This window comes from Salarias fasciatus, chromosome 4, assembly GCF_902148845.1.
Source record: "Salarias fasciatus chromosome 4, fSalaFa1.1, whole genome shotgun sequence".
Taxonomy (NCBI): domain Eukaryota; kingdom Metazoa; phylum Chordata; class Actinopteri; order Blenniiformes; family Blenniidae; genus Salarias; species Salarias fasciatus.
Genome location: NC_043748.1, coordinates 14,219,853 through 14,245,586, shown reverse-complemented (window position 1 = coordinate 14,245,586; position 25,734 = coordinate 14,219,853). Strand labels below are relative to the sequence as shown.

The 25,734-nt window shown below is 42.6% G+C and overlaps 1 protein-coding gene across 1 annotated transcript; it reads left to right on the top strand.

Moving 5' to 3' along the window:
* Nucleotides 1-880: 880 nt before the first annotated feature.
* LOC115386806 (beta-1,4 N-acetylgalactosaminyltransferase 2-like) lies at nt 881-24,650 on the top strand. The gene is made up of 11 exons (XM_030089272.1): nt 881-894; nt 1,565-1,708; nt 2,001-2,107; nt 2,462-2,499; nt 4,051-4,117; nt 8,662-8,775; nt 8,963-9,049; nt 13,680-13,861; nt 13,987-14,130; nt 24,105-24,342; nt 24,445-24,650. Exons 1-11 carry the CDS (start codon nt 881-883, stop codon nt 24,648-24,650), a joined length of 1,341 nt encoding a protein of 446 aa, XP_029945132.1.
* Nucleotides 24,651-25,734: the final 1,084 nt, after the last annotated feature.

Sequence of the window (25,734 nt, the reverse complement as noted above, 5' to 3'; positions counted from 1 at the left end):
CTGCATGCTTAGTAAATGAAATTTCAGTGGAATTTTTAACTTTTGTCCTCTCTTCTCCTGTGTGTGTGGTGTTCTTCTAACCTGTCTGTTGTTTCCAGCTCTGTGGCTCATGGTGGCACACATATTTTCCAAGAAATATTTTTCACCAACACGGACATTTTTAAATTTATTAAATTAAGTAGAATTTACAAAATTCAAAACTGCAGTCATGAAAAAAAAAGAAAAGAGAGAGAGAGAGAGAGAGGAAGGAAGATCTAAAAATTTTACAGAGCATGAGGGAACTGAGAACTGACTGGGATCAAAGTCCACGAGATCACTGATTTAAACTGCTGCAAATGTAAATTGTTAATGAGAAAATATTTTACACCAGCTAAAGTAAACAAATTCCATAGAAACTTTCCAGATTTATATATAACATGTAATGAGGCAAAGGGGACCTAATGCTTTGTGCAACAGAGGCAAATCCAGTAAGAAAACAACAAAGAGTCCTCCTACACTCAGTCCTCCAGCTGAAGTCCTCTGCAGAACAGACATGATCACCTGGTTTGGAATGAAATGTGTGATAACAGACCAGCCAGAACTGAGGGAGGCTCATTGCTCAACTGGTAGAAAAGACAAAGACAAACACGCTCACAGAAATAACCCCAAAATCGCAACTAAACCAAAGGCCAGAAAAAAACCTGAGAAATGCATTAATTTCTGTTTCAAGACCAGATCTGTGTCCCCTGTGATTTTGATTGGATGAAAAAGATCAGTTCATTTTGAGAGACCAAATAAATACCATATCAGCAATCTTTTAGGAAGAAACTGGTAAGAACTTGGAGTGACGTGTTGGAGGTGCCTGGTTTACGTAAACAACACTGAAAATCATGCAGTTAGCATGTACGACCACGAGTGAGAGCTCTTGTTTACTTTTGTCCTGAAACCATAAGCAGAGAGAACAATATGCGATAAACACAAACAATGTTGAATACACACACATTGACATGGGCAGGTGATCAAATTGGACTGTTACTCTGAGTGACTGTCAACTGTAAAACTACCAAGTCTCAGGAGAATATGGACTGGGAGTCATGACATTCTGGAGGAAAACTCTGTTGTTATTGTCCATCTCCTGACACATGCACAAAAAACTATTGCGTTGGGCGTGAATGAAATTGTGAAATTTCATTAAATGATGAAATGGTGAATGAAATTGTGACTGTTTTTATAATCTTAATTAATCTTACTTTTGGTGTTTGAATCTTTTCATAGACTGTTTCTAGCAAAGCATTTTGTGCTGCATTTTTCTCTTGTATGAAACATGCTGTAATGAAGTTTAATTGATTGACTGATTCAATGTGGGACCTCCAACAATGTATGGTGAGCATCCCACAAATGGGTGTGTTATCATGGAGTCAGAGGTGATTAATCAATGTGAAATATGAAGAACAAGTATTGTGGTTTGTCTTCTGTGATTGCTGTTAATGTATAACTACTGTTTAGGAAGAAACATGAAGCTTTTATTTTTAAAGGGTGGAAATATTCGCTGTTCAAGATGGCGTTCCATCTTTCAATCCTCTAGGTCCACATTTCCCCGTCAGCCTCCCCCTTCTCCACCCTGTAGCTGCACTCGTGGGTCAGTGCTTCTCAAAGATCTCCTCCCCAAGGAGCAACGTGAGGCCATCATGCAACGTCGAGCAAAGGAGTTCCAGCAACACAAAGCAAGGTAATGGCTGCAGAGACTGGCTCAGATCCAACAAAATGGGTGAATGAATGACTTCCCAGCAACTACGGATGGTTGATTGTTTCTCTATTTTATTTTTTGACATCTTGCACAATATTCTTGTAGTACAGTGCATTGTTTAGGCAGACATCCTTTAATTTTATTTCATTTCATGCGTTTGTTGATTTCAAAGCAGCTGCCTGGAGGTCTTTGTTCCATCTTGGACAGATATGGGAGCAGACATTAAGGAGTAGTATTTATTCTCACAACTTCACTGCGTCCCTCTCCTCCACAGGACATCATCTGTTCTGTCCAAACTCCTCTATGCTTTGCCAAACTCTCCTCTGCAGTATCCCATCCAAGGCTACACAGTGCGGCCTTTGACCCCAACACTAATACCAGGTACTTTTCAGCTCTTTTGCTGATTAAGATCTTTAATATCAATTGATCTAAAGTGTAATCTGAAAACTGTTTTTAAACATGCTACAATGGATGAGAAATGAAAACATACATTACCTGTAAAGTGAGACATTTTTCATGGATCTAATTTCCCTGAATGTGTGGCTGTCAGTCTCTCTGTCTTGTGATGGACTCGTGCTTTGTGCAGGGTGGGATGGGTTTCGCCTCCCTGAGACTCTGAGTTGGGTGAAGCGGAATAAATTTACTATGAAGCCAAACAGAAACAGCCTCTCAAATGAATTTCATGAAATAAAATTCTTAAAATTGAATGGATGAGATGTCCTTTTGTGTTTTCAGTATTAGGGCTGCATGCAGGAGAAAGAGACAGCTACAAGGTTGGTTATGTTCCATTGACTAATCCTTGGTGGTGGGATTGGTGGTGGGACGCAGGTCTGGTGGGTTCCTGCATGTTTGCTCCACCTTTCTGGGATTCTTCTACTGGGACAGGGGAGATGCAGTATTGTTCTCCAACCTTCAGGTTTCCAATGTCTTCAGTTTCTGTGATCTTGCTTCTATTTCCTTGTTGGACCATTTTGGTGAGGACCCACATTTCTGGTGAAGATTCTCTAAATTCCAAACAGATAAACCAGTGGAATGTGTCTCTGGTGGTTCAATTAATGAGTGTAACATCTGTACTTCCATTCAAAAGTTGCCTTTGAATGATTTGGCTGTACCACTGTCTGCCCTGTCATGTACCTGCACTCAGTGCATCAGTGTTTGAGAGTGAACACCCGCCCAGGTCTGCCTCTGATTGGCTGACTATGACACATTAGTCTTCCTCAGCCTATCAGGATTTGTGATGTGATTGTTTCACGTTCTAAGCTCCCATTCACACGATGACAGCTTCGTAGGCCGTAAGCTAACCAGAATTATCGTTCCATCTTGCTCCGACCTTTGTGAACCACGACATCTTCAGCTCTTAAAAAAGATCTCTGTTCACTCACCTGAACGACAAAAGTTCTTCAAGTGAAATTCTACAGCAAATTGGCACTATTACATTCTGAGCATAATGACATTTTGTTCATGAGTCATGACATGGTTGTGACATGATGCTCTTGATACGGTTTCTGCTTTCTCTACTCGATGTTTTCCTCTTGCTTTGTTGTGACAGTTGGACTCCGGAGGAGAAAAAAAAAACCCCAGAAAGTATGCTGAATTATAGTAACAGACCCACGCCACAATTTATTGTCAGCAAGGCCGTTGCATTGCTGGAAAAAGTAATTAGTTAGATTAACTGTCACTAAAAAAGTAACGCTGTTTATTTTAACGCCTTTATTCCCATCACTGATGAACAGACGACCATTCATGGAGTTCATGAATCGAGGAGAGGTCCGACTGCGACCAGTCCCATGAGGAACCAAAACAGACAAAAGCTTCCTGGGGGGATGCATATGCTATATCGGCTGCAATCTGAATGAAAGAGGTATTTTTTAAAGGCATCAAGGGGTTAAAATACTGTCATCAACCTCAGGCCGGTTGAAGAAAAGTGGATTCAGCATTTATTATCATTTCTCTGAATCGAATTGAGACGGTACACCTTTCTCAAACATCATTAACTTAATTCCCGGATCCCGGATCTCGAGGACATCGATGCCCAACCCTCTTCCTTGAAATGCATGAAGCAGTCAGTTGGTAGAAGATGTTGCAGCACCTGCAAATTGAACTTTGAACTGGTCGGTTGATGTTTCTGACGTCAGTATTCAGTACAGCTGTTGATGAAGCAGCAGAAAGCTCATGAGAACATGATTAGTTGAAGACACATAAATGACTTTGCTGTCCTCGTTCTGATGCAGATGACAGAGTCTGTCTTTACTTGCAGTGATCATCTGGTTTGGTAGTTGTGTTGTTGATCGTTAATCAGTTTCATTCAGGTGTCTCTATCGTAGGTGTTCTTGAATGTGTCCAAAGGCATCCTGACGACAGCGACTGCAGACACACAGGTGACAGTTAAAGGTGAGTTCCTGTTGGGAAAGCTTGATTCACACCTCATGTCCCCCTTATTGGGGGACTCTCACACCTGTACTGAGTATTTAAAAACTGTATTTATTGGCAGATGAAAGAAAACTGAAGCTAAAAAAAAAGAACAAACAATGACAATTGCAACATGACCTATTCCAAACATATCAACTTTTTAGTAATGTGAAAATAATAAGCCAAATACCGCAAAATAAATACATTAAATAAAAAAATAATAAACATCCATCCATCCATCCATCCATTTTCTACCGCTTATCCGGGGCCGGGTCGCGGGGGCAGCAGTCTCAGCAGGAATGCCCAAACTTCCCTGTCCCCAGACACTTCCTCCAGCTCCTCTGGGAGGATCCCAAGGCGTTCCCAGGCCAGCCGAGAGACATAGTCTCTCCAGCGTGTCCTGGGTCTTCCCCGGGGTCTCCTCCCAGTGGGACATGCCCGGAACACCTCCCTAGGGAGGCGTCCAGGAGGCATCCTAAACAGATGTCCGAGCCACCTCAGCTGGTTCCTCTCGATGTGGAGGAGTAGCGGCTCTACTCCGAGCTCCTCCCTGGTGACTGAGCTCCTCACCCTATCTCTAAGGGAGCGCCCAGCCACCCTACGGAGGAAGCTCATTTCGGCCGCTTGTATCCGGGATCTTGTCCTTTCGGTCATGACCCAAAGCTCATGACCATAGGTGAGGGTGGGAACGTAGATTGACCGGTAAATCGAGAGCTTCGCCTTTCGGCTCAGCTCCTTCTTCACCACTACGGACCGATACAACGACTGCATCACTGCAGCCGCTGCACCGATCCGCCTGTCAATCTCACGCTCCATCCGTCCCCCACTCGTGAACAAGACCCCAAGATACTTGAACTCCTCCACTTGGGCTAGGGTCTCTCCACCAACCTGGAGGGGGCAAGCCACCTTCCTCCGGTCGAGGACCATGGCCTCGGATTTGGAGGTGCTGATCCTCATCCCTGCCGCTTCACACTCGGCTGCGAACCGCCCCAGTACATGCTGTAGGTCCGGGTTCGATGAAGCCAACAGGACAACATCATCTGCAAAAAGCAGAGATGAAATCCTGTGGTTCCCGAACCGGACCCCCTCCGGCCCCTGGATAATAATAAATAAAATAATAAACAATGATTATAAATTAATTAATAAACCATATTTTTCAAATTTTTGAGAGTTTAAGGGAGATTGCTTAAATTAAATGTACACAATAAGAATAATATATTTCTTAAGTGTCAGTTAGACATAAAGTTGGAATTAAAGGGGTTTTAAAAGGCAGATCTTTTAAAACAGTTCTGATGTTAAGTCTGTGTTCAGTGGGCACCTCAGTGGCTCCACCACAGTTCACAGAACAGGTCCGGATCACACTCAGAATGTTCCCTGATTCACACAAAATCCACGAGCAAAAAAAAAAACTTACTGATCAGCTTTCCCACAGCACTTCCTCACCAACCCAACACCCCCACCCCACACACACACACACACACACACACACACAAAGCCCGCCCCACGACCAATCACAAACACATAACCCTGGTCATGACCTTGACTGACAGCCACACAACCAATTTCTGTTCAGTTAATTTTAGGTTCTCTCAGTATTTTTATTTTTTTCACAGTCTATATTCCTTTTTGGTGTATAGAAATGTCAATATGCCTGTATTTGTGAAAATTGCATTTTCCCCGTATACGGCAAAACCGCATCATTTGACGGGTATGAGATTCTTGGGGGGAACTGTAGGAGATTCTAAGAAATATTTTTCTTTCAAATATTTGAAATCATCAAATTGTGTTTGTCACACACAATAAATGCCCAATTTGTTTGTCATTGTACTACAATATTGATTCAAAATAAATGTTCAGGCTAATCAGTGAAATTTACATTGGTTTTCATTCAAGCAACTTCTCTCCCCTCACACTCTTCTCCAGTCTTTGAATAATTGATATAACAGGGTCAATCTTCAGCTGCTTCTTGATTCCTGATTTTCTCAGGGACTTTCTTCAAATAGCACAGCTTAGCTCAGCAGGTCAACAGGTTTCCTTTACAACTCTGATATGGTATCACACTCTTTCTGCCAGTCCATTGTGTTTTCCCAGCACATATCTTATCAGGCTAATTCAACACTTCAAAACCTTGAATTGCCCCAGTTAGATTTGATGATTGAACAATGACTAATATGAGCAACAATAAGACACAGCTGCAGGGCCGTGCAGAGACCTTTGGAGAGGCAGATTTACCACAAACTTCAAACACCATACAGAAACATACTTTATATACCTGACTGAATTGTATGAACACACATTCTTTGTTTGTGGACAGTCTATGTTTGACCTGATTGGTACATTTAACAGCTTCTGTCGGGGGGTTTGGTGAGGAGGTGGACCGTATCGATCAGACAGTGGAGACACTAATAACAGCATGGGAGAGATAGTAGCTGATTAAACAAACGGGCAGTCACAGAAGGAGCTGAACTCCCAAGATAGGAACATAGACAGCAGGAGGATGGGAGACAGACAGGACGCAAAACCAAACACTGGCAACAGGTGGAGCTGACGGGCACAGACACACAGGACAGACAGGAGCCAGACAAAACATGACTTCAACAAGAAATGTTTCATCCTGTATTTATTAACAGACATGTATTCTATGTCACATACTGAACAAACTGAAAGGAAGGACATTAATGAAGGGAGAAACAGAATAGAAGGAGGTGTGTGTGAGAGTGAAGCAATGAATTTGCTCCATGGTGCTGATTCATAATCTTCTCTTAATCATTTGTCGTGCTAATAGTAAAGCAATGAATGAATAAGTAAATAAGTAAGTAAGTAAACAAACAAACAAACAAACAAACAAACAAACAAATAAATAAATAATGTATTTAAATGTATTTTCAGTTTGACTATCCACCTTGTGCAAGACAACAGGGTTATAGAATAGTTTTAGTTTTTGCATGTTATATTTAATTTGTGAGTTAGATATACAAATATTAAGAACAAGGACTGATGTTTTAATGCGCACGAGACAAGCCCCCTCACTCTCTATGTTTAAGAAAAATCTTAAAACACATTTTTATTCACTGGCTTTTAACTCAGCCTGAGACGCTTGTTTTTTGCCCTTGTTTTTTTATGCTTATTTAAATGTATCTTTTTTGCTGTTGTTTGTTTTTGTTTTCCGTGTTCTACTGTATTTTTGTTCTTGCACTTATATATTTTTTGACTTTGTACAGCACTTTGTGCCAGCTGCAGTTGTTCTTAAAGTGCTATATAAATAAAGTCGAGTTGAGTAGTGAGAGTTTGAGAAAGACAACTCAAATTCTTGTAATGAAAAATTATTAAAAATAATTGTATTTTTACAGTAATAGTCCAAAATTATGTGACAATGTACACTGCATAGTTTTAGTACCATAACATAGCATCCATTATTAATTGCCTCTTGAATTGTCGAACAACATTGAAACTCACTTGACAGTGAAATAATTCATGTCTCTATTGCACTGAGCTCCTGGCAAAAGACACATACTGAAACAAAAAGGAGCCTGGCGTAGTTTCTGCCCTCAGCATGTTGTGTGCTTAACTCACTTCTGTGACGTAATAAAAGGTGTGTGAGTCAGAGACACACACGATCAGTTCGATCATCTTGCCAGCGAAACACCGTGCACAAACAAAAACCACTGCAAATCACCTGATCATCAGTTGTAATTAAAGAGGACATATTATGCTTTTTTTCACTTTGTGAAGAGGTTCTTATGGTAGTGTGTGTTGCCGTAACCTCATTACAATGTTCAAATTTGAAAATAGTCTGTTTCCTCCCTGTCTTGCTACACTTGAGTTTGGTCCGCTTATCCTGAAATAAGCAGATTTAATCCTCCCCCTGACTGTGCCCCCCCCCCCCGTGTGTGTGTGTGTGTGTGTGTGTGTGTGTGTGTGTGTGTGTGTGTGTGTGTGTGTGTGTGTGTGTGTGTGTGTGTCAGTGTGTGAGTGGGCACGGACAGATGCGTTCATGTGCATACCGGGAAGCAGGCTCAGAAACAGCCTGTTCTGCGGAGGGCTCGTCACAGTCACTTTTCAGACCGCTGAAACTCCGAACAAAGGATGAATTTGGGGCGAACAAACTTGAATACTGTGTTTTTGGGCTTCTGAGACCAATATGACATGACTGAAAAATAGAATAATACGTCCTCTTTAAAACCAGTCCTCTCTCTGGTCCTCTGGATGGTCCAGATACCTCAGGGTGGTGGTGGATGGTTACATGATCATGTGACTGACCAAAGGGATCACCATTGTTTGGATGTTGAAATAACATGATTTTTCAACTAATGTATTTCAGCAAAATTTTTAAAAGTCATGATTGTGAACATAATTGATGATTAGACCTACATCTAAAGAAATGTTGATATTTCAGTGTTGAACCCACAGTGAGTGAGCAACACCCCTGGAATGTTTAATGTCAGTCCAATGCCAGCTGTGGTTCCACTCAGATTAAATCATTATTGGTGGATGATTAATGTGCATTTTGTTCCCATGTCTGACAGGTGCTGGTACGAGAGAACTGTCCATTGAGTCCAGCAGCCTGGTGTTCCTGAATGAGCTTCTGGCCAAAGTCTCATACACCAGCAGCATCTACCACATAAACACTGGAGACCTGGGTATGTGTTCAAGAAAAAAGGAAGATAAGAAATAAGAGCTAGAAATGAGAGTTTAAATGCAAAATGATGCCATTTGCAATCGATGGTGCCAGAAGTGTAATTAAAATGGGATGGATGGATGGATGGATGGATGGATGGATGGATGGATGAGCCTCACTGAGCCCACACTGTATTCTTCTGAACTCAGCATTCTTCAGGTTTGAAAACCATGAAGTTGTGTTTCCCATTGCCATCAAACAGCCCCAAGTCCCAGTTCTGTACGACATGGGAACAGGTAGGAAAACACTTCTCATGAGTTTCTAAACACAAATCGTCTAGTTTGTGTTGTGTGTTCCACAACAGTCCCTGTCTGTCTTTTGAGATGTTTCCTCTGATAAGATGAATCAAGAACAACAATCCTCAAGGAGTATTTGAGGTTAACAGGAGCCCCTGCAGTAAATGAAGAGTAAACTCATGAACTCAAGCTGTTGATGCACTGACAAACTGAAAAACCTTCTATTTTGCCCTGCAATCTAAATGACCGAATTGCATGAAATCATTTAATTACTCATTAATTTAGGTTCCTGATGGGTCCCTGTAGCTTTGTACAAAATACCGTATTGGCCTGAATATAAGACAATATTTTTTTTCCAGAAATTGTATTCTACAAAATGGGGTTGTACTATGATCGAGGACGAAATTGTCGTTACACAGCCGCGTCGCCAGATGAAGCCAAAGTACTGGTGACCAGAAAGTGAATGAAGCGTCACAGTCATAGGACGTCTGTGGTCACAGTGATCTGATGAAAAATGGAGGAACGTGACCATCTGGAACAAAGGAGCTAGACGAGTGAACAAACAACAGAGGCGAAGTTTTGATGCCAACTTTAAACTGATGGTGATCAACGCAGAGGAGTCAACTGCAAAGCCGCCAAGACATACTAGACTGAATTATTAATGCTCATTAAGTTGAACAGAATTTGAATTTGATGGTTATGAAGTTATTTACATCATTAATGCAGTTATTGAACCTTTGAGGGTACTAATTTGTTGCTTATTCACTGAGTCATAGCCTCAGATTTTGAGAAAGGGAATATAGTTTTTTTATTTAATACTGCAGTAATATTTATTGATCTTAAATCACATGAAATGTTTTCTCTGTTGTGAGTTTTCCTAGAAAAATTGTACAATAAAAAATTGTTTTATGAGTAACCTTATTGTCTTCAACATATTTTTATTTTCACAAAATAATATTTAAAAAATAAGGGTCGACTTATAATCAGAGCCGTCTCATATTCGGGCCAATACGGTAGATGCAACATAACTTCCTTGTTCACAACCATTTTCTTCATTTTCCTTATGAGAACTGCTCTCCTACTTTCCACCGTTCTCTGAGGTGATAAGCCACTCCAGTGTGCAACAGCTCCGCAGAGAACTGTTTTCTTCAAGTATTGGTTCAGCACTGAGGTGAAGCTCCAGCTTGAAGCATGTCAGGTGTTGAACCATGTGTCCCAGTTGGGAAAACAGGCTGATGTGTTTGCAGAGCTTGTAAATGTGACTTATTTGAAGGATTGGACAGCAGGCTAATCGTTCCTCAACTTTCATCCTTCAGAGTTTATCATGCATGAAATCCATGGATTCTAATTCCTCTTTAACACTGATGAACTGAGTGTGCCAAGGTGATCAGATCACCGTGACCATGGACTTCACTGTGGGCTTTTATTTTTACGCAACATCCATTCACAACAAATGGGGAAGGCAAATTGACTGGTGCGTGGTTTCATGAAACGTGTTGCAAAATGATGCAAAATAAATATGCCACAGTCTGAAGTTTTCCGAAAGCCAGGTGTGGGGTTATATGTGACCAGTCCAGGATCAATCTGCAATGTGCAGCAAGAGTCCGAATTGTGTGGCATCTCTGTGTGGTCATTGTGAAATCATACAAGATGGCACGCAGTCGTAGGAGAATTCGAATTGCGAAATAGGACAGTTGCAGATGTATGGATTCGTTCATACAGTCTTGAATTGACCTCGAGTGTTTTCGGGCTGATCTCACGCATCATGATAAAATAAGTTAATTGTCAAAACTGGAAAAGAGGAACCATTTTAAAGGATAAATTCGGTTTAAACAGTTTTCACGTTGTTTATAGAACGAAGTACAACAATATACTCACTCAGAAGGGTTTTCTGATCCAAACAGTGCTTCGGGAGAAATTTAGATCCAAAATCGAGCTGCAGACTGTTGAGACTTGAGCAAAAACTGAAGAAAACAGTGATCAAGAATGCTCGAAACTTTGAAGTCTCTGCACAAGATCTTTAATTCAGTGGAAGGCTGATCAGACAGGGAGATAACCTGAATGCTGGCAATAGAAAAAATGCAGGAGTCCTGGACCACTACTGTGAGCTCTAACAGCGTCAGAATCTCGAGCAGAAATGGCACCGATGTCTCATTCGTTCAGGAAGTTATACTCTAGTGTTTGCATGATTGATGGTTACATTTTGATAAAACTCTGACCGTCACAGGTTGTTTTTCTCGGAGACCAATACAGACAGCAATTGTTTTATGAAGGTCACACGTATTCTTGAGAGAATAACCCCTCATGCACACTGGATGCGGTCCGGCTGCGTTCCGACTGCAGTCCGTCTCCGGTCCGGTATACCGCAGTACTGTGATTCACACCGCCTACGATGTCTCTGCAGTCCGCTGGAGCAGGTTGCCAGATATGTTGCTCTCCCCCGTAAACAATATGACCCATTTAACTCAATAGAAAGCAGCCCAAACTGCCATCTCGGTTGAAAATGCAAGTTAAAACCGTATTTTTATAATAACAAACACCTCATAAACACATAATCATTTCATCAACCCATCCGAAATGTTCAAATACAACGCTTGATTTGGCAGAAACCCACCCAATCTGGCAACACGAAGCTGCTCCCATCACAGAGCTGTTTAGAGCCATTTTGGTGTCATTTGACTTTCAGCAGTGATGAAGTACAAAGCCGTTCATTCTTCTAATGCTTATAATGACTACATCACGTTGTTTGTTCTGTATTCTACCAGAAGAAGTAAAAAAATAGAATATTAAGGCAAAAATACGACACAGATTTTATTTTGAAGTCACTTATTTTGGAACACGTATCGCGTTTCCTTCCGGCACCCGACTTTCTTATGTCTGGATTGACGCGGTCGGACTGCGGCATCCGGAAAAATAGGATCCTTGCGGAAAGAGACCGGAGCTCTGCAGAGGCTCCGGAGCCGGACCGCAGCCGGACCGCGGCCGGTGTGCACCAAAGCATTGATTTTGATTAGCTGCGGTGTCCGGACTGCAGCCGTTCCGCATCCAATGTGCATCAGGGGTAAACAGGCCACAGAAGTCCAGTTTCTCATGTGTGAAGAAAACAGGGAGTGAGCTAGAAGGGAACAGGGAGTAAGCTTCACTCCCTGTGCTTTCGACCTTGGTGAAACCGGCCTCAGGAAGTCAAGATGCACACAGAATTAGCTTTCAGTTCCAGCCTGTTGTACTGGGGGCCTTAAGATCATGAGACAATCACAGAATACATATATAGAGGAGGTTGAGAATATTGTCAACAGTTGAATCAATACATGTTCATTAGAATGTGGATAAAATTGTAAATAAACAAGTGAATCTCAGCATAATGATTTAGAATGTGAATAATATGGTGGATAAATGAGTGATCACAACATAATGATTAAATGTGAATGCATTGTACAACAAGACATCCGTATACTGTTAGCCAATAGGGCATGTGTAGCGCCGGCTCCCAAAACGGATTTAATCATCCAAAAACTCATTAGTTTCACCAGTATTTCCTCATGGTCCGCTCACGCCACTCCTCCACGACAGCCCGATGTCGCAAAATACATGCTGTTGCGGTTTTACAGATCTCTGAAGTGAATATGGTGATCAAGATGTAAACTGAAGTACATTCACCAAGAGAGACAGTAGGTGGCGCTAGGGCTGAACGATATGGGCAAAATTTCATATCTCAATATCCATGCCAGATATCTCGATATCGATACGATATATTACAATGGATTCAGTGAAAGTTAAGCATTTTTCAGAAAAATAAAAACATAATACAAAAGGATGTAAAAAAATGCAGTTTTATTTATGAGAACTCACTGCCACTACCACCAAACTCGTGTGTGCAGATTCTGCTACCGCCCTCTGCCATCAGCTGTCAACCAGTAAACGAGGTTTGTGGTTGGCTGGCCTTACCTGTGCATGGGCAAGCTTACATGCAGGGCAAGCAGGGGAAATCTTGATATCGTTGATTTTGAGAAATTAATGTCCTGAATGTTCATATCCCGATATCGATATGATAACGATATATCGTTCAGCCCTAGGTGGCGCTGTGCACCTAAGTTGTTGGTCGCCACTGGCTCCAAAGAAGAAAAAGAAGATGTTTGCAGTTCAGAGAACTGTTTAAACTGAACTTATCCTTTAAGTGCTACGACAGTTACACAATGGCATGCCATCCATACATCGCCGTCTCAGTAAAATGCACGATACACTTCAGCCAGCTATGCAGAACGGTGCAACATCTATCTGTGGTTTTACGCACCATATGTGTGTAAAGTTTGCTAGCACTACTCTGCCAGCATCAGCGACTGATGCAACTTCAGTGCGCAAACAACCCAGCACCGTGATGCACAGCTGTTCAATGCTGCGGTGATCTGCAGGCCTTGGTGCACTCAATTTGAAAGAGGAATAACAGCACAATGACGAGCAAGTTATGTGAGTTTCCCTTTAGAATAGAAATTCCTCCAGGTGACGACCTGAAGAAGTCAATCAAATGTAGAAAAATGTGGTTTGTTGTTATCCATGTCAGTTCATCACTACAGTTATCAGTGATCATCAGTGTTGTGTATCAGTGTCACTTTTGTCTTCCTTTGTCCGTCAGACATTCAATCTCAAGTCACCATCCTCACAAAGACTTTCCTGAGATACCCACAGTTAAAGGTGCTGTTGGCCAGCATTCAACAGTTCTACCCTAACATAACGGTCATAATCGCAGATGACAGCCTTGAACCAGAACGCATCTCTGGAAAAAATATCCAGCAGTACATCATGCCTCCAGCTCAGGTCTACAAGCACACTCAAACTGTGACACACATTCCAACTTTCTTTTAATTTTCTGTTCAGTTTCATTCAAATGATTCACTGAAACATTTAAAGTAAGATGTTAATGACTGTATTTTGACCCTCAGGGCTGGTTCGCCGGTCGGAATCTGGCGGTTTCCCAGGTGATCACCAAATACTTCTTGTGGGTGGATGATGACTTTATATTTACACAGAATACAAAGATTGAGGAATTTTTGAAGGTGATGGAGGCTGTCCCGGAACTGGATGTGGTAAGAACCTACAGGAAACTACTGAACAGACAAAACTATATTGCAACATGTGAACCTGGCTCAAGCATACAATGAAAACTGCACTTTGCATTATTGCAGGCCACAGTGTATCAACCACACAAAACTACATTGCACTGCAGACCATACTATAACATTAATTCCAAACCACACTACAGCATGTAATCCAAATCAAGCTCCAACAAACAAATTTCACACCAAAATATCACTGGGGATCAAAGTGACAAAGCAACACTCATCTCTTTTCCAGGTGAACCCCCCTCCCCAATAGAAATTTTAAGAACGAACAATTAAGGTCATGAGTAATTAATTTTCTTTGGAGCCATAAAATTCCTTAGCCTCGTAAACCAGACCCACCCACTCCTCATCCACATTTAGATTTGGAGTTAAGCTTAGTCTGGATAGGAGCCCATTGAAACTTCTTGCAGGGGGTGTCGGTTAATCCTTTGACTGACAGCGCACTTCAGCCAATCAGCGCTTCAAAACAAATACATCATCAAAATGCATTTGCTTCTCTAAGGATTAGCATTAGCTCATTAGCTCTGGCTTTCCTACATGCAAAGACACGCGAAAACGTGTTTTCCTGTAAGAAACTCACCAAGCGCAGACTCTTGCTCTTGCTTGATTGTTGTAATACTTGGTATTTTGGCTATGACTTTACTTATTGCATCTTTCAGACGATGGGTAAAGTTAAAGTCCATAATCTCCGCTACGTGCAGTGATGGTGTTACTTCCAGTTTAGCCACCGGAATTCGCCAAAAAAATTTAAAAACAAAATGCGGCAACGCTGATTGGCTCGGCCGTTTCACGACAGAGTGAAATCCCCTTCTATGGGCTCCTACCCAGACTGAGCCCAACTCCAAAATCCAAAAGCAGATGAGGAGTGGGTGGGGCTGGTTTACGAGGCAAAAAATTCCTAGAGTAAGTTAAAAAAACAAAAAAAAAACAATCACGTCTGCAGATCAAAACTCATTGGAGTGCGACATTCCCTAATTTTCTGCTTTGTTACTGGGCTTCAGTGATTAATACCTTTATCTTCAAGTAACTTTCCAGAAGATATGTGATTGGCTAAAGATGTAGCGAGAAGACGGCTTCCCATACTCTTTGGGGTCAATCTTTTCAGGATCTAGGAACTTGGATGAATGAGGTCTTTTGCAACAGTAACCCAATCATACACTGATTTTTATTTGTAACAAAATAAAATGAAATTTGAATCTAAAACAGATCTCGCTTTTAACACCCATTGCCAGAAATCCAACTTCTGTCCCTTCTTTTTGGATAGAGTCTAGAAAGAGGTGATCGCTGTGTTGGAGATTTGTATGTAAATGGTGTCTTTGCTTCGTTCATGCAGCTAAAGAGGACAACACAAGAACAGTTTAACAATAAAACTGAGTTCTGCATGTTTGAAGAATGCTCGATTAAAGGTATTATCGAAAAAAGTTCAGTGGAACAAGCTTCGGTAGTTACACAGTAACATGCAGCCCCAACGCACTGCAAGCTCCACTTTATAGTGCAATCAAAGTACTGCAAAGAAGACTGAAATAAGCAAAGTAGAGCATGCTACATGATTGAACTTTTTTTGATAAACTCATTTTGTCTTCTTTTACCGTACTCACAAAGAATGTAGCAAAATAAAATTACAAAAAAATATTTATATATACATACACAAATACATACACATAAAAATACACACACACACACACACACGCACAAACACACACACACACACACACACACACACACACACACACACACATATACACATTTACACACACATCCACAGATACACATACATATACATAACAAACAAAAACGAACAGTAGATTTAAACCTTTTTCTTCATTTATTTGGAGACCTTCCTTATTTTAAATACTTAATATTATTTTGACCTCTTCTAATAATGTGGTAACTCCTAAATAAAATCTGATCTCTGTTTTTTAATATATATTGACCAGTTGCTCCATACTTTATCAAATTTATCTACTTCTAATTTAATTAACGCAGTAAGCTTCTCCATATTATACATTTTTAACATTATATCTATCCATTCATCAGCCGTTGGTACCTGATCATTTCCCCATCTCCTGGTAACTGCTTTTTTGCTAGCCAATAACATAATTCTTTGTCAGAAGCGCTTAGCCCACCTCGGGGCTTCACTTGTGGCACTCCCCTTGGCGCAGCCAATCAACTGAGACAACAAAAGCTCGACGCACCAGTCCCCGCCACGCGATGGCGCAGATCCACGTCCCTCACCGAGGGTATATCTCCAAGGCGGATGCAGCCACAAACCCTTCTTCTTCCTCAGCATCTCTTGAGACATAAGAAGCCACAAGAGATTCTCTGGATCAAGATTCTGCGGATCAAGATTATGGATTCTCCGGCCCGTGACCAGTCGCCATCGGGCGTCGGGCCATTCGCCTGCCGCTCCTGCGGCACACTGCTCATCGAGCAAGACCATCATGAGCGCTGCTTCCTCTGCCTCGGCTGGCAGCATCACCGCCAGCGGTCCTCTTGCCCTGCCTGCCTCGCTCTGCCGGCTGAAGAGAGTTAGCAGCGAGTGGCCTCTGTGAGCCCCACTTTGCCGGTCCCCGCCCACGAGGATGACACCAAGGACACCGCCGCCCCCATCACGTATGACTAGGCTGAGATCAGTGGCAGCGCCAGCAGCGGCAGCAGCAGCGGCAGGAGCGCTTCGGTGTCGCGGAGTTCAACTCATCATGACGACTCCGTCTCCACCGCTTCCTGAGAAAGCCGCCAGGACACCCCCTTCGAGCCTGTGGAGCACCTCGCGGGGCTGTTCACGGCTGCCGCCGAGCGCACCGGCCTCACGCTGCCACTGCAGCCTCTGGAGCCAGTTCAGCGTGACTTTGCACTTGGGCTAGCAACCCAGTCATGGACTCGGCCCCGAACTGCGTTGCTATGTCCCGCGGTGCCATCATTCCAAGCTCATGTGCAGCGGGACTGGGGAACGCCACTCACCGTCAAGGGCACGGTGAAAGGCTACCGCGAATATTGCTGAGTGGATGGTTGGCCGCTGGTCTCCGGAGTGCCTGCCATCGAGGACTCCATTAGACTGTGCCTTCTCCCGAGATCCTTCGCTTGGCCTGGCGGTAAGCACATGCTGCTGTCGGAAAGAGACAGGCACATGGCCAACTTCTTGGATCGAGGTTACGCTCGCGGCAACCAGACATTCGCCCTAGCCAACAACATGACCTTCCTGCTGGGCTCTGTGGACAAGATCTGCCACAAGAAGTCCCAGCTTTCTCCAGAAGACATCGAGGAGATCCAAAACATGGTCGAGGTCGTGATGCAGATGTGCAGAGCCATCGCTGTCAACGGAGGCTGCGTCATGGCCAATGCACAGCTCGCCATGTGGCTCGGCCTCTCCTCACTGTCAGAGCAGGACCAGTGGGGAGTCCTGGGGCTCCCCTGTCCACCTCCTCTCTTTTTGGACCTGACATACAGGTCATCATCGAGGGCCTGGAGGCGGCGGTGCAAGGCTCCCAGCAGCTCGCCCTGCACCTGCAGTCCCACCATGAGCCGCCCCCTCAGCGGCGACGTTCTGCAGAGCAGCGGCGTCCAGCCCCCTGGAGTTCCCCGGCGCCTGGCCAGACCCGACTGTCTTCCCACCGACCTTCCTCCCGGAGCGCCGATCAGCCGAGACGGTCCCGCGCTCCCGAGCCGTGGAGCGCCCCGTCCACTCGACCAGCACCTGCTGTTAAAAATGTAAATAAAGGCCGTCAGGCCCGTTACATCTCTCAAATACCCATTTCCCACTTCAACTCACGGGTCGACCTGTGTCTGCGACCTGCTAACTATCGCCTTTTTAGATGCCTTTCCCATCGCCTGCAGACCCGCATCTCACCTCCTGCTGGCGAGCCGCGTCGCTGCGTTTTCCCGCACTGATGGTGTCCCACGTTGATGACATCATCAGCGCGACGGAGCAAAACGAAAGTAAACAATGCAGCAGAAAACAGTCCCTGTTACCTGTAGACGAATCTCCTCTTCCCCACGGATCAGGGGAAGCTCTCTGGTCTCGCTATCTTGCCAATGCTGGGTCATGTTGACGAAGGAAATCTCACGCTGTGTCCAGAAACAACAACTAACGCGCTAACTTAGCCGCGCTGCGTCGACGTCATCATGTAAGTTTCTGGATGTGTCCCTCCCACTAGAAGCCGCTAAAAACTCACCCGGGTCAATTGCAGGGTCAACGACCCGGGTCGAAATCCCAGGTCAAACCTTTTCCCACTGCCATGATTTAGCGGGTTTAAACGGGTTTTTTGGCCAGTGGGAAAGGGGTAAAAGAGCAGCAATCCTTCGTCTCCCCCGTGTTTGCATGATTGAAAAGTGTCAAACTCGGCAGGGCCTTTCTCCCTCCCTTCTCCTGCTCCAGGATAAAGCGGCTGAGAATGGTGAGTGGAACGCGCATGCAGCCACCTGGACGCACACGTCACCGGCTCTTGATCCACACTCTTGCCGTGCAGCGGCTGTGGACGCGGGGTACAGCAGCGAGGCTGGGTCGCTAGCTTGCGCGGAGCGCTGCCGATGTCCTACCGGTTCCTCCCAAACGCTCCAGGCTGCGCATTCCGCCAGCTTTGGCTCATGTGAGCAAGTCGAAGCGTCCTCATAAAGCTTTCAAATGCATCCAATTTTGGCTTAAACCATCCATCTTGGTCTGCTGCATGCTCATCTTCATGAAGATACATCAAAACTGTGGTGTTACATTCTTTGAAATCTTCCAAGGTTGCCTTGAAAACTTTCATCCTTGACTTCACTCCTTCCAAGTTAGAAGTATTGTCCATTAACTTTTCCATCTCATTTGATTTTGCAGTCAGCATCCTTAATTTTCCTCTCCTTGCATTGATAAACTGCTGTAGCTTCTCAGCTGCAGACGTTTCTTTGTGTTTGACCGTAACAACGCCTTTCTCCGTATCATCCGCCATGACACCACTTTATGCAAGCAACGCACGGGGATAATGTCTTGAATGATCTTAAACAGCAACCTGCCGAGCTACTCCCACATTTGGCAGCGTGAATTTACCTTGCAGCTGACGTACTTTCGTTGCTTCAGTCCAAGTCCTTGTTTCTTTCTTTCTGCAGCGGCACCTGAACGCCCACTCACGCAGTCAGGTAATCCCATCAATTAGTCAGGTTCAGTTGCAGCTTTACTCTCCAGCAGTTCCTCCACGTCGAAAGTTTTTGACTAATGTTGTGGCCGTTCTCAAAGGTTTCCAAAATCTTGTTTACGGCCACATAGAGGGAGGGGGTCGTGTTTTTAGACGCGTGCTTCCAAAAATCCAGATGAGATGATTGAGCTCGACAGAAGGTTTATTCAGAACAAAAATGAACAACTTAAGGCTTTACAAAAAACAAAATGTTTCTGGTCCACTACCAGATCCAAAATATTCCTTTTCCTGAATCCACAATCACCTTAAGGTGAGCTCTCCTTCCAAGCTTGTGTTACACGGTCAAAAACCTTTTTCAACTGAACCCACCCCCAATCCGGCACCATTACAAGTAAGCTTTCAGCCTGTCCCTCTGCGGGCCTGGCAGGCATCAGCAACCTGTGAAGAATCAAGCTGATTGCTGGAGGCAGGACAACAGATTAACATACAATATTGCCTCCACACTTACATGTTCACTTAAACTATAAGATCAATCCATTACCTAAATGATGCAACAAGCACCGAACTGACTATTTTACAATGGCTCTTACACTAGTTCAGGTCCCACGTTCACAAAGAAATTGTTAAACCCCTCAGCCACATCATTCATGCTGGTGATAGCTTTTTCATTATCAATAAAAAGATCTGGGTAGCCTGAGTTGGTTGTTCTATTTCTGATAATTTTGTTTAATATATCCCAAGTACCTTTAATGTTATTTTTGTTCTTTTCTAGTATAACATTATAATAATCTTTCTTACGTTTCCTAACAATATCAGTTAACTTATTTTTATATGTTTTATATTTGGTTTCTTTATCACTAGTTCGATGTTTCATAAAATCTCTATATAAGTTATTATTTTTTTACAGGCATTTAACAATCCCCTTGTGAACCAGGGCTTATCAGAACAGTTTGGTTTCTTCCTCCATTGTCGCAAAGGACAGTTTTTGTCATACAGCAGTAGAAATGAATTTAAAAAAGCATCATATGCTGAGTCAACATCCTTCTCTTCATACACATTCCTCCAGTCATGGGATATCAACTCGGTTTTAAATGCATCAAGAGCTTCGTCCGTTCTTACTCTCACATAGCCCATACTATTCCCAACCTTCTTCATGCTGTAATCACAATTATAAATTACAAAAACTGGCAAATGGTCACTGATATCATTCAATAATAATCCACTCACTATATTATTTTTCATGTTATTAGTAAATATATTATCAATTAATGTAGCAGAGTGACACGTTATTCTACTAGGCTTGGTGATAATAGGATATAAAGCCATGCTATAGATAGCAGCAACAAACTCATCCGCCGATGAAAGCTTGTTAGGATTAAGTAGGTCAATATTGAAATCCCCACAAATGAACATGACCTTTTGCTCCATCATTGTAAACGTGTCTTCCATCCAATTCTGAAATACTTCAATGCTGGAGCTAGGAGCTCTGTAAACACAGCTGACAATAATATTTTTCTTTTTTTCCATAACAATCTCTATGGTTATACATTCACACACATCTTCAATAGCATTAGTCATACCTTCCACAATGTGGTACTTTAACCTTTTATCTACATACAGAGCTGCCCCCCCTCCCATCTTGTTTGTTCTGTTCATGAAATTCAAATCATATCCTTCTAAATGAAAGTCCACTCCTTTTTCCAAGTTAAGCCAAGTCTCTGAGATTGCGATCACACTGAATGGTGTGGTAAACTGACTTACATAATCCTTAATACTTTGGAAGTTAGCATATAGACTTCTGGCATTGAAATGAATAATTGATATACTATTATCTAATTTAATGGTATTAAACTGCTCCTCTGTATAATAACGGCAGTTATTTGTATTACCACACTTAAAGAAATTACTCTCCGGGTCAATATCTTCATCAAAACACATAGAAGGCCACTGTTCTTCCACAGGTGTTTTTTGACAACTGAAAAAGACTGCATTTTCACCCTCCATAGATGTCATTGTCTTTGAAAAAAGTCCTTCATTAAAAGTTTTTCATTCATTAGAAAGGAGAAAAACGAAAAGTCTTGCCAACAGAAATTGGAAGGAAAAAAAAAAAAAAAAATAAAACAAAACGACTTCCCGGATATGTCCCACGACACTGATCCTTGCAAATAGTAGTCCACATCCACACCAAAAAGGGATATCCATGCAAAAAAGAGCACCAAAAAATTAAAATTGAGAGAAATATCAAAAAAGGGAGTACATAAACCATTCCGCTATTTTCCATTGCAGCTTATCTGTAGCCATCCAGGTCACATCACTCTTAGAGGGGACAGTAACGGTAACATTATCTGTAAGCTTCAAGGTCTTTAAGTTCTCTTACCGTTACTGTCTTGGCTTCCTCAGGCGTAGATCCATTTAGCCGAATTAGCACTTTACAGTTCCTGGTCCATGTTGATTTGATCTTGCCGTTCTTCTTCAAAATACGGGCCTCCCGTGCAATTTCAGCGTTCTTCTTTGTTAGATGCTCATTAACATATACCTGGGTTCCTTTCAGCTTCTTCCCCTGCATCAATAAAGCCATCTTGTCTATTCGGTTCACAAAACGCAAAATGATGGCAGGCTTGGTCTTCATGTCCCTCCACGGTAGCGTGTGACAAGCTGAGATGCTGGTTGCATCGAGGTCGATGTTTTTACTTTTAAAAAAATCCAAAACTTGCATCTGCAGCGTCCTCAGGTCTTCGGCTGGAGCGTCTGCTGCTACTTCCCCTCCTCTCTCCACAGCTTTTGCGTACGAGCGAGGTTGGACTTTTAGTCCCGAAATAACAACATCGTCCATCCTTGAGTATTGCTCCAGGTCATGTAGCCTTCTTTCGAGCTGTACGATAGTTTTGTCCTTTTCTGGAATAATTTCTTTGAGTTGTTTTACTTCACTAACGAGATCCGTTAGCATCTTCAGTTGTTTTAGCACCTTGGCCATATCAGTTGTCAGGTCACCTACCGACTTACGGAGCTCTTCGATTTCTTTTTCCATCATCGGGTTTGCGCGAGTTTTCTTGCCTTGCGCCTCACTCATTTTACTCACTGTGTTTTCAACAAAAAGTTAGTTTCTGTTATTGTTTGTCGCTGCTTCCGGCGGTCTGTAGGGCGCCGCCATCTTCCCACAATGCATCACTTTAAACGTATACACTCACTGTAACTGTCGATAACCGAAGTTCGTCAGAATGACTAGATGTTTCAGTCATTATTGGTCACAAGTTAACACGGGCACCAGTTAATTCGAAACATCGGCATGTGGTGCAGACCTCACACCGAGATGTGATGCTCGGCGCAACGGTGCTCCAGCCAGAGGAGCAGCCGCTCCTTCAGCAGCGTATCATGGAGATTTTGGGACATTATTTGAGCAGATATCAGCAGATAAAAACACTCTGCTTGGCACTGAGGCTGCTGCTGCAGAGCCAAAGACCTTAAAGTTCCTCGTGAGACTTTGTGCGCATGTCACAGGACGCTGTATAATCTGCTTCACCCAGGGTCCTTGTAAACGAGGATTCATTGTGGATGCTTTGTATGCTGTACATGAATACACTGGCGTTTAATACGATTGTTTACAATCGGATTGAAAAAACACCCATGTAAACTGGGCCAATAATGTGTTGTGTGGGAAAGCTTGGGAAAATGTTCTGGTACATTTGTGAGCTTTTGTTACTTTTTCCCCACTGTACCGAAAAACGTACCAAACCGTGACCCTTACACCGAGGTACGTACCGTGGCTTTTGTGTACCATTACACCCCTACTTCCCATTGCATTTTTTGACCCATTTCCCACAATTCAAATGTATTATCCATCTTATTAGGCGTAAAATCTAAATCATAACCAATCCATCTCAAAAATCTACAGTAATTTGTCAAATTATATTTCCTAAAAATCCCATTCCAAATTTCCACAGATATCCCCAACCACGGATTGATATCTTGTTTCCATAAAGAACTTCAATCCCTTTCAAATATAAGTGCATGTATTGAGGGCCCCACCATGAGCCCTTCTTCTATATCTGAGTAATCTGGATTACACAGATTCAGTAAGACTCTCAATTGTGCTGCCTGAAAATAACTTTTTAAACACGGCAACACGAGACCTCCCTTCAGTTTTGACAATTGTAATGTTCTGTACTTTATTCTTGGTTTGGCACCTTGCCATATAAATCGAGATATCATTTTATCCCATTTTAATGTCCCTCGGATATTAATATTGGAAGATTTTGAAACAGGTATAGCAGTCGGGGAAGACATGATGAAACTTAACATACGTAGAGCCATTATCAAAGGAACAAGCAGTGGCGTTGCTATGAATGTTTGGCTGCCACAAACCAGTTGTAGTCCCTGTTGTACCTTTTCTTACACCTCATTGTTAAAACCCTGAAAGTCAGAAGTATTCCACTGGAAATGACACAAAACACAAACCTATTGCCTGAAAATACAAATGTCTTTTTGGTATTATTTCACAATGTATTTTGGTACCCTTTAAGATTTACTGTAAATATTCAACATCACATTCAAGAATTTTTATAAAATGAATCATCATTTTTGTTTTTGCAACAAAAGGATTGTTGTCACGTTTTGACGAGAAGCTTTGTGCAGCTTTTTTCTGATTCTGATGACATGAACCAGTAATTGAAACCAGTAACTCTCCAGAAGTTCACAAGATTAACAAGACATTCGAACAAATTCAGATGGATTAAAATGTATTCGCCACATTTTCTCTTGTTGACATGGAGATCATGAAACACATTTCACCGACCGGGCTGAATGACCTTGTGGTGTCTCTTCTCTCATCAGGTGGGAGGCTCATTAGAAGGGAACACAGGGAACCGATTCTGCTTTTCTCTTCTCTATGAAGAAGGAGACGACGTGGAAGGCGGCTGCCTGATCAGGAAGTATGGTGAAACGTTTCACCCACTTCCTGACTTCCCAAAGTGCTCTTTCACTCACGGAGTGGTCAACTTCTTCCTGGCTCGGACAGATGCAGTACGGAGGGTCGGCTTTGACCCTCAGCTGCAGCGTGTAGGTCACTCAGGTAGATGCTTTTGATTACAAATTTAAACCCATTCAGGTTCTTTCATCCATGATACAATCATGTTTTGATGTGAAGATTACCAATCCTTCCCTGTGTTTTCAGAGTTCTTTATGGATGGCCTGGGCTTAATGATGGTCGCCACATGTAAAGACGTGGAAGTTGGCCATCAACGCAAAACTAAAGAAAACAACAATCCTCGCTACCAAGAATTCAGAAAACCTAAAAACATCGGTGGTTTTAAATCCCAGCTTCACTATTTCAAAAACCACCTAAAGTGTGTTCGTTATTCATTCAAGGCTTCAGAATAAACAGATGTTAGTGTGCGCTATGCAACGGTCTTTTATCCAACCCTGTATTTTTGGAATTTGGTTGACAGAGTCCAAGTCCGTCGGTGATATCCATTATTAGAAACCAAGAAAAATACTTACCATGATTGGAAAAAAAAAGCCGGTGTTGGTTGTTTGACTGCCTGATTGCAATGTTTGTTGGGAGCCTTTTTGTGTTGCCTCTTTTCTTTGTCTATTTAGTTCAGTTGTGTGCTGATGAACATGTTCTTTATCAAGCATATCAAAGTTTCTTGGTTTTAACATGACTGTGAACTGTGATCAGTTGTAACTGAAAACATTTAATGACGCTGATCTGAACAATAACTTCTACTACTGCTGCTACTCAGATGATCAGTCCAACAGGACAGTTCATGCAGTTCAAATGCTTGAAGGAAAGGATGTGTATGTGCACATAAACCTGAACACTACAGCAGTGGAAACCATGACCAGCATGAAGGATGGATTATTGAATATAAAACAGCAGAAATCTTTATGGAAAAGAAAAAGAATGTGGTAATTGTGAGCTGCATTTTTAGAGCACCAGGCTCTGACCTGGAAATCTTCAGGGAGTGGGTTGAGGAACCATGGAAGGTCTTCTTTATCCAAGGAGATTTTCACATTTATCTGCTTAAAGCAAACAGTCACAAGCTGATGAAAAAGTTTATTGATGTGATTTACATCTCACAGCATCGCATCAATAGATCACATATTTAGAAACATAATAATCATTGTTCTGATTTATGGTGCGCTTTGCATTCATGACAATTTATGAAGTGTTCACACAAAGTAAAGTGAAAAATGCAACAAGTCCATCCATCCATCCATTTTCTAAGCAGCTTGTCTTTTTCAGGGTCGAGGGGGACTGGAACCAGTCCCAGCTACTTTGGGCGAGGGCGGGATACATCCTGGACAGTTCTACAGTCTGTTGCAGGGCTGACACATATAGACAGATAACCATTCATGCTCACGCTCACAACGAATGCAACAAGTCCTCCAACTCAAATGACCACAGTGGTCTTTAATTCATGCCTCAAATTATTAAAATCATAATTTAAAATCAAGCGCC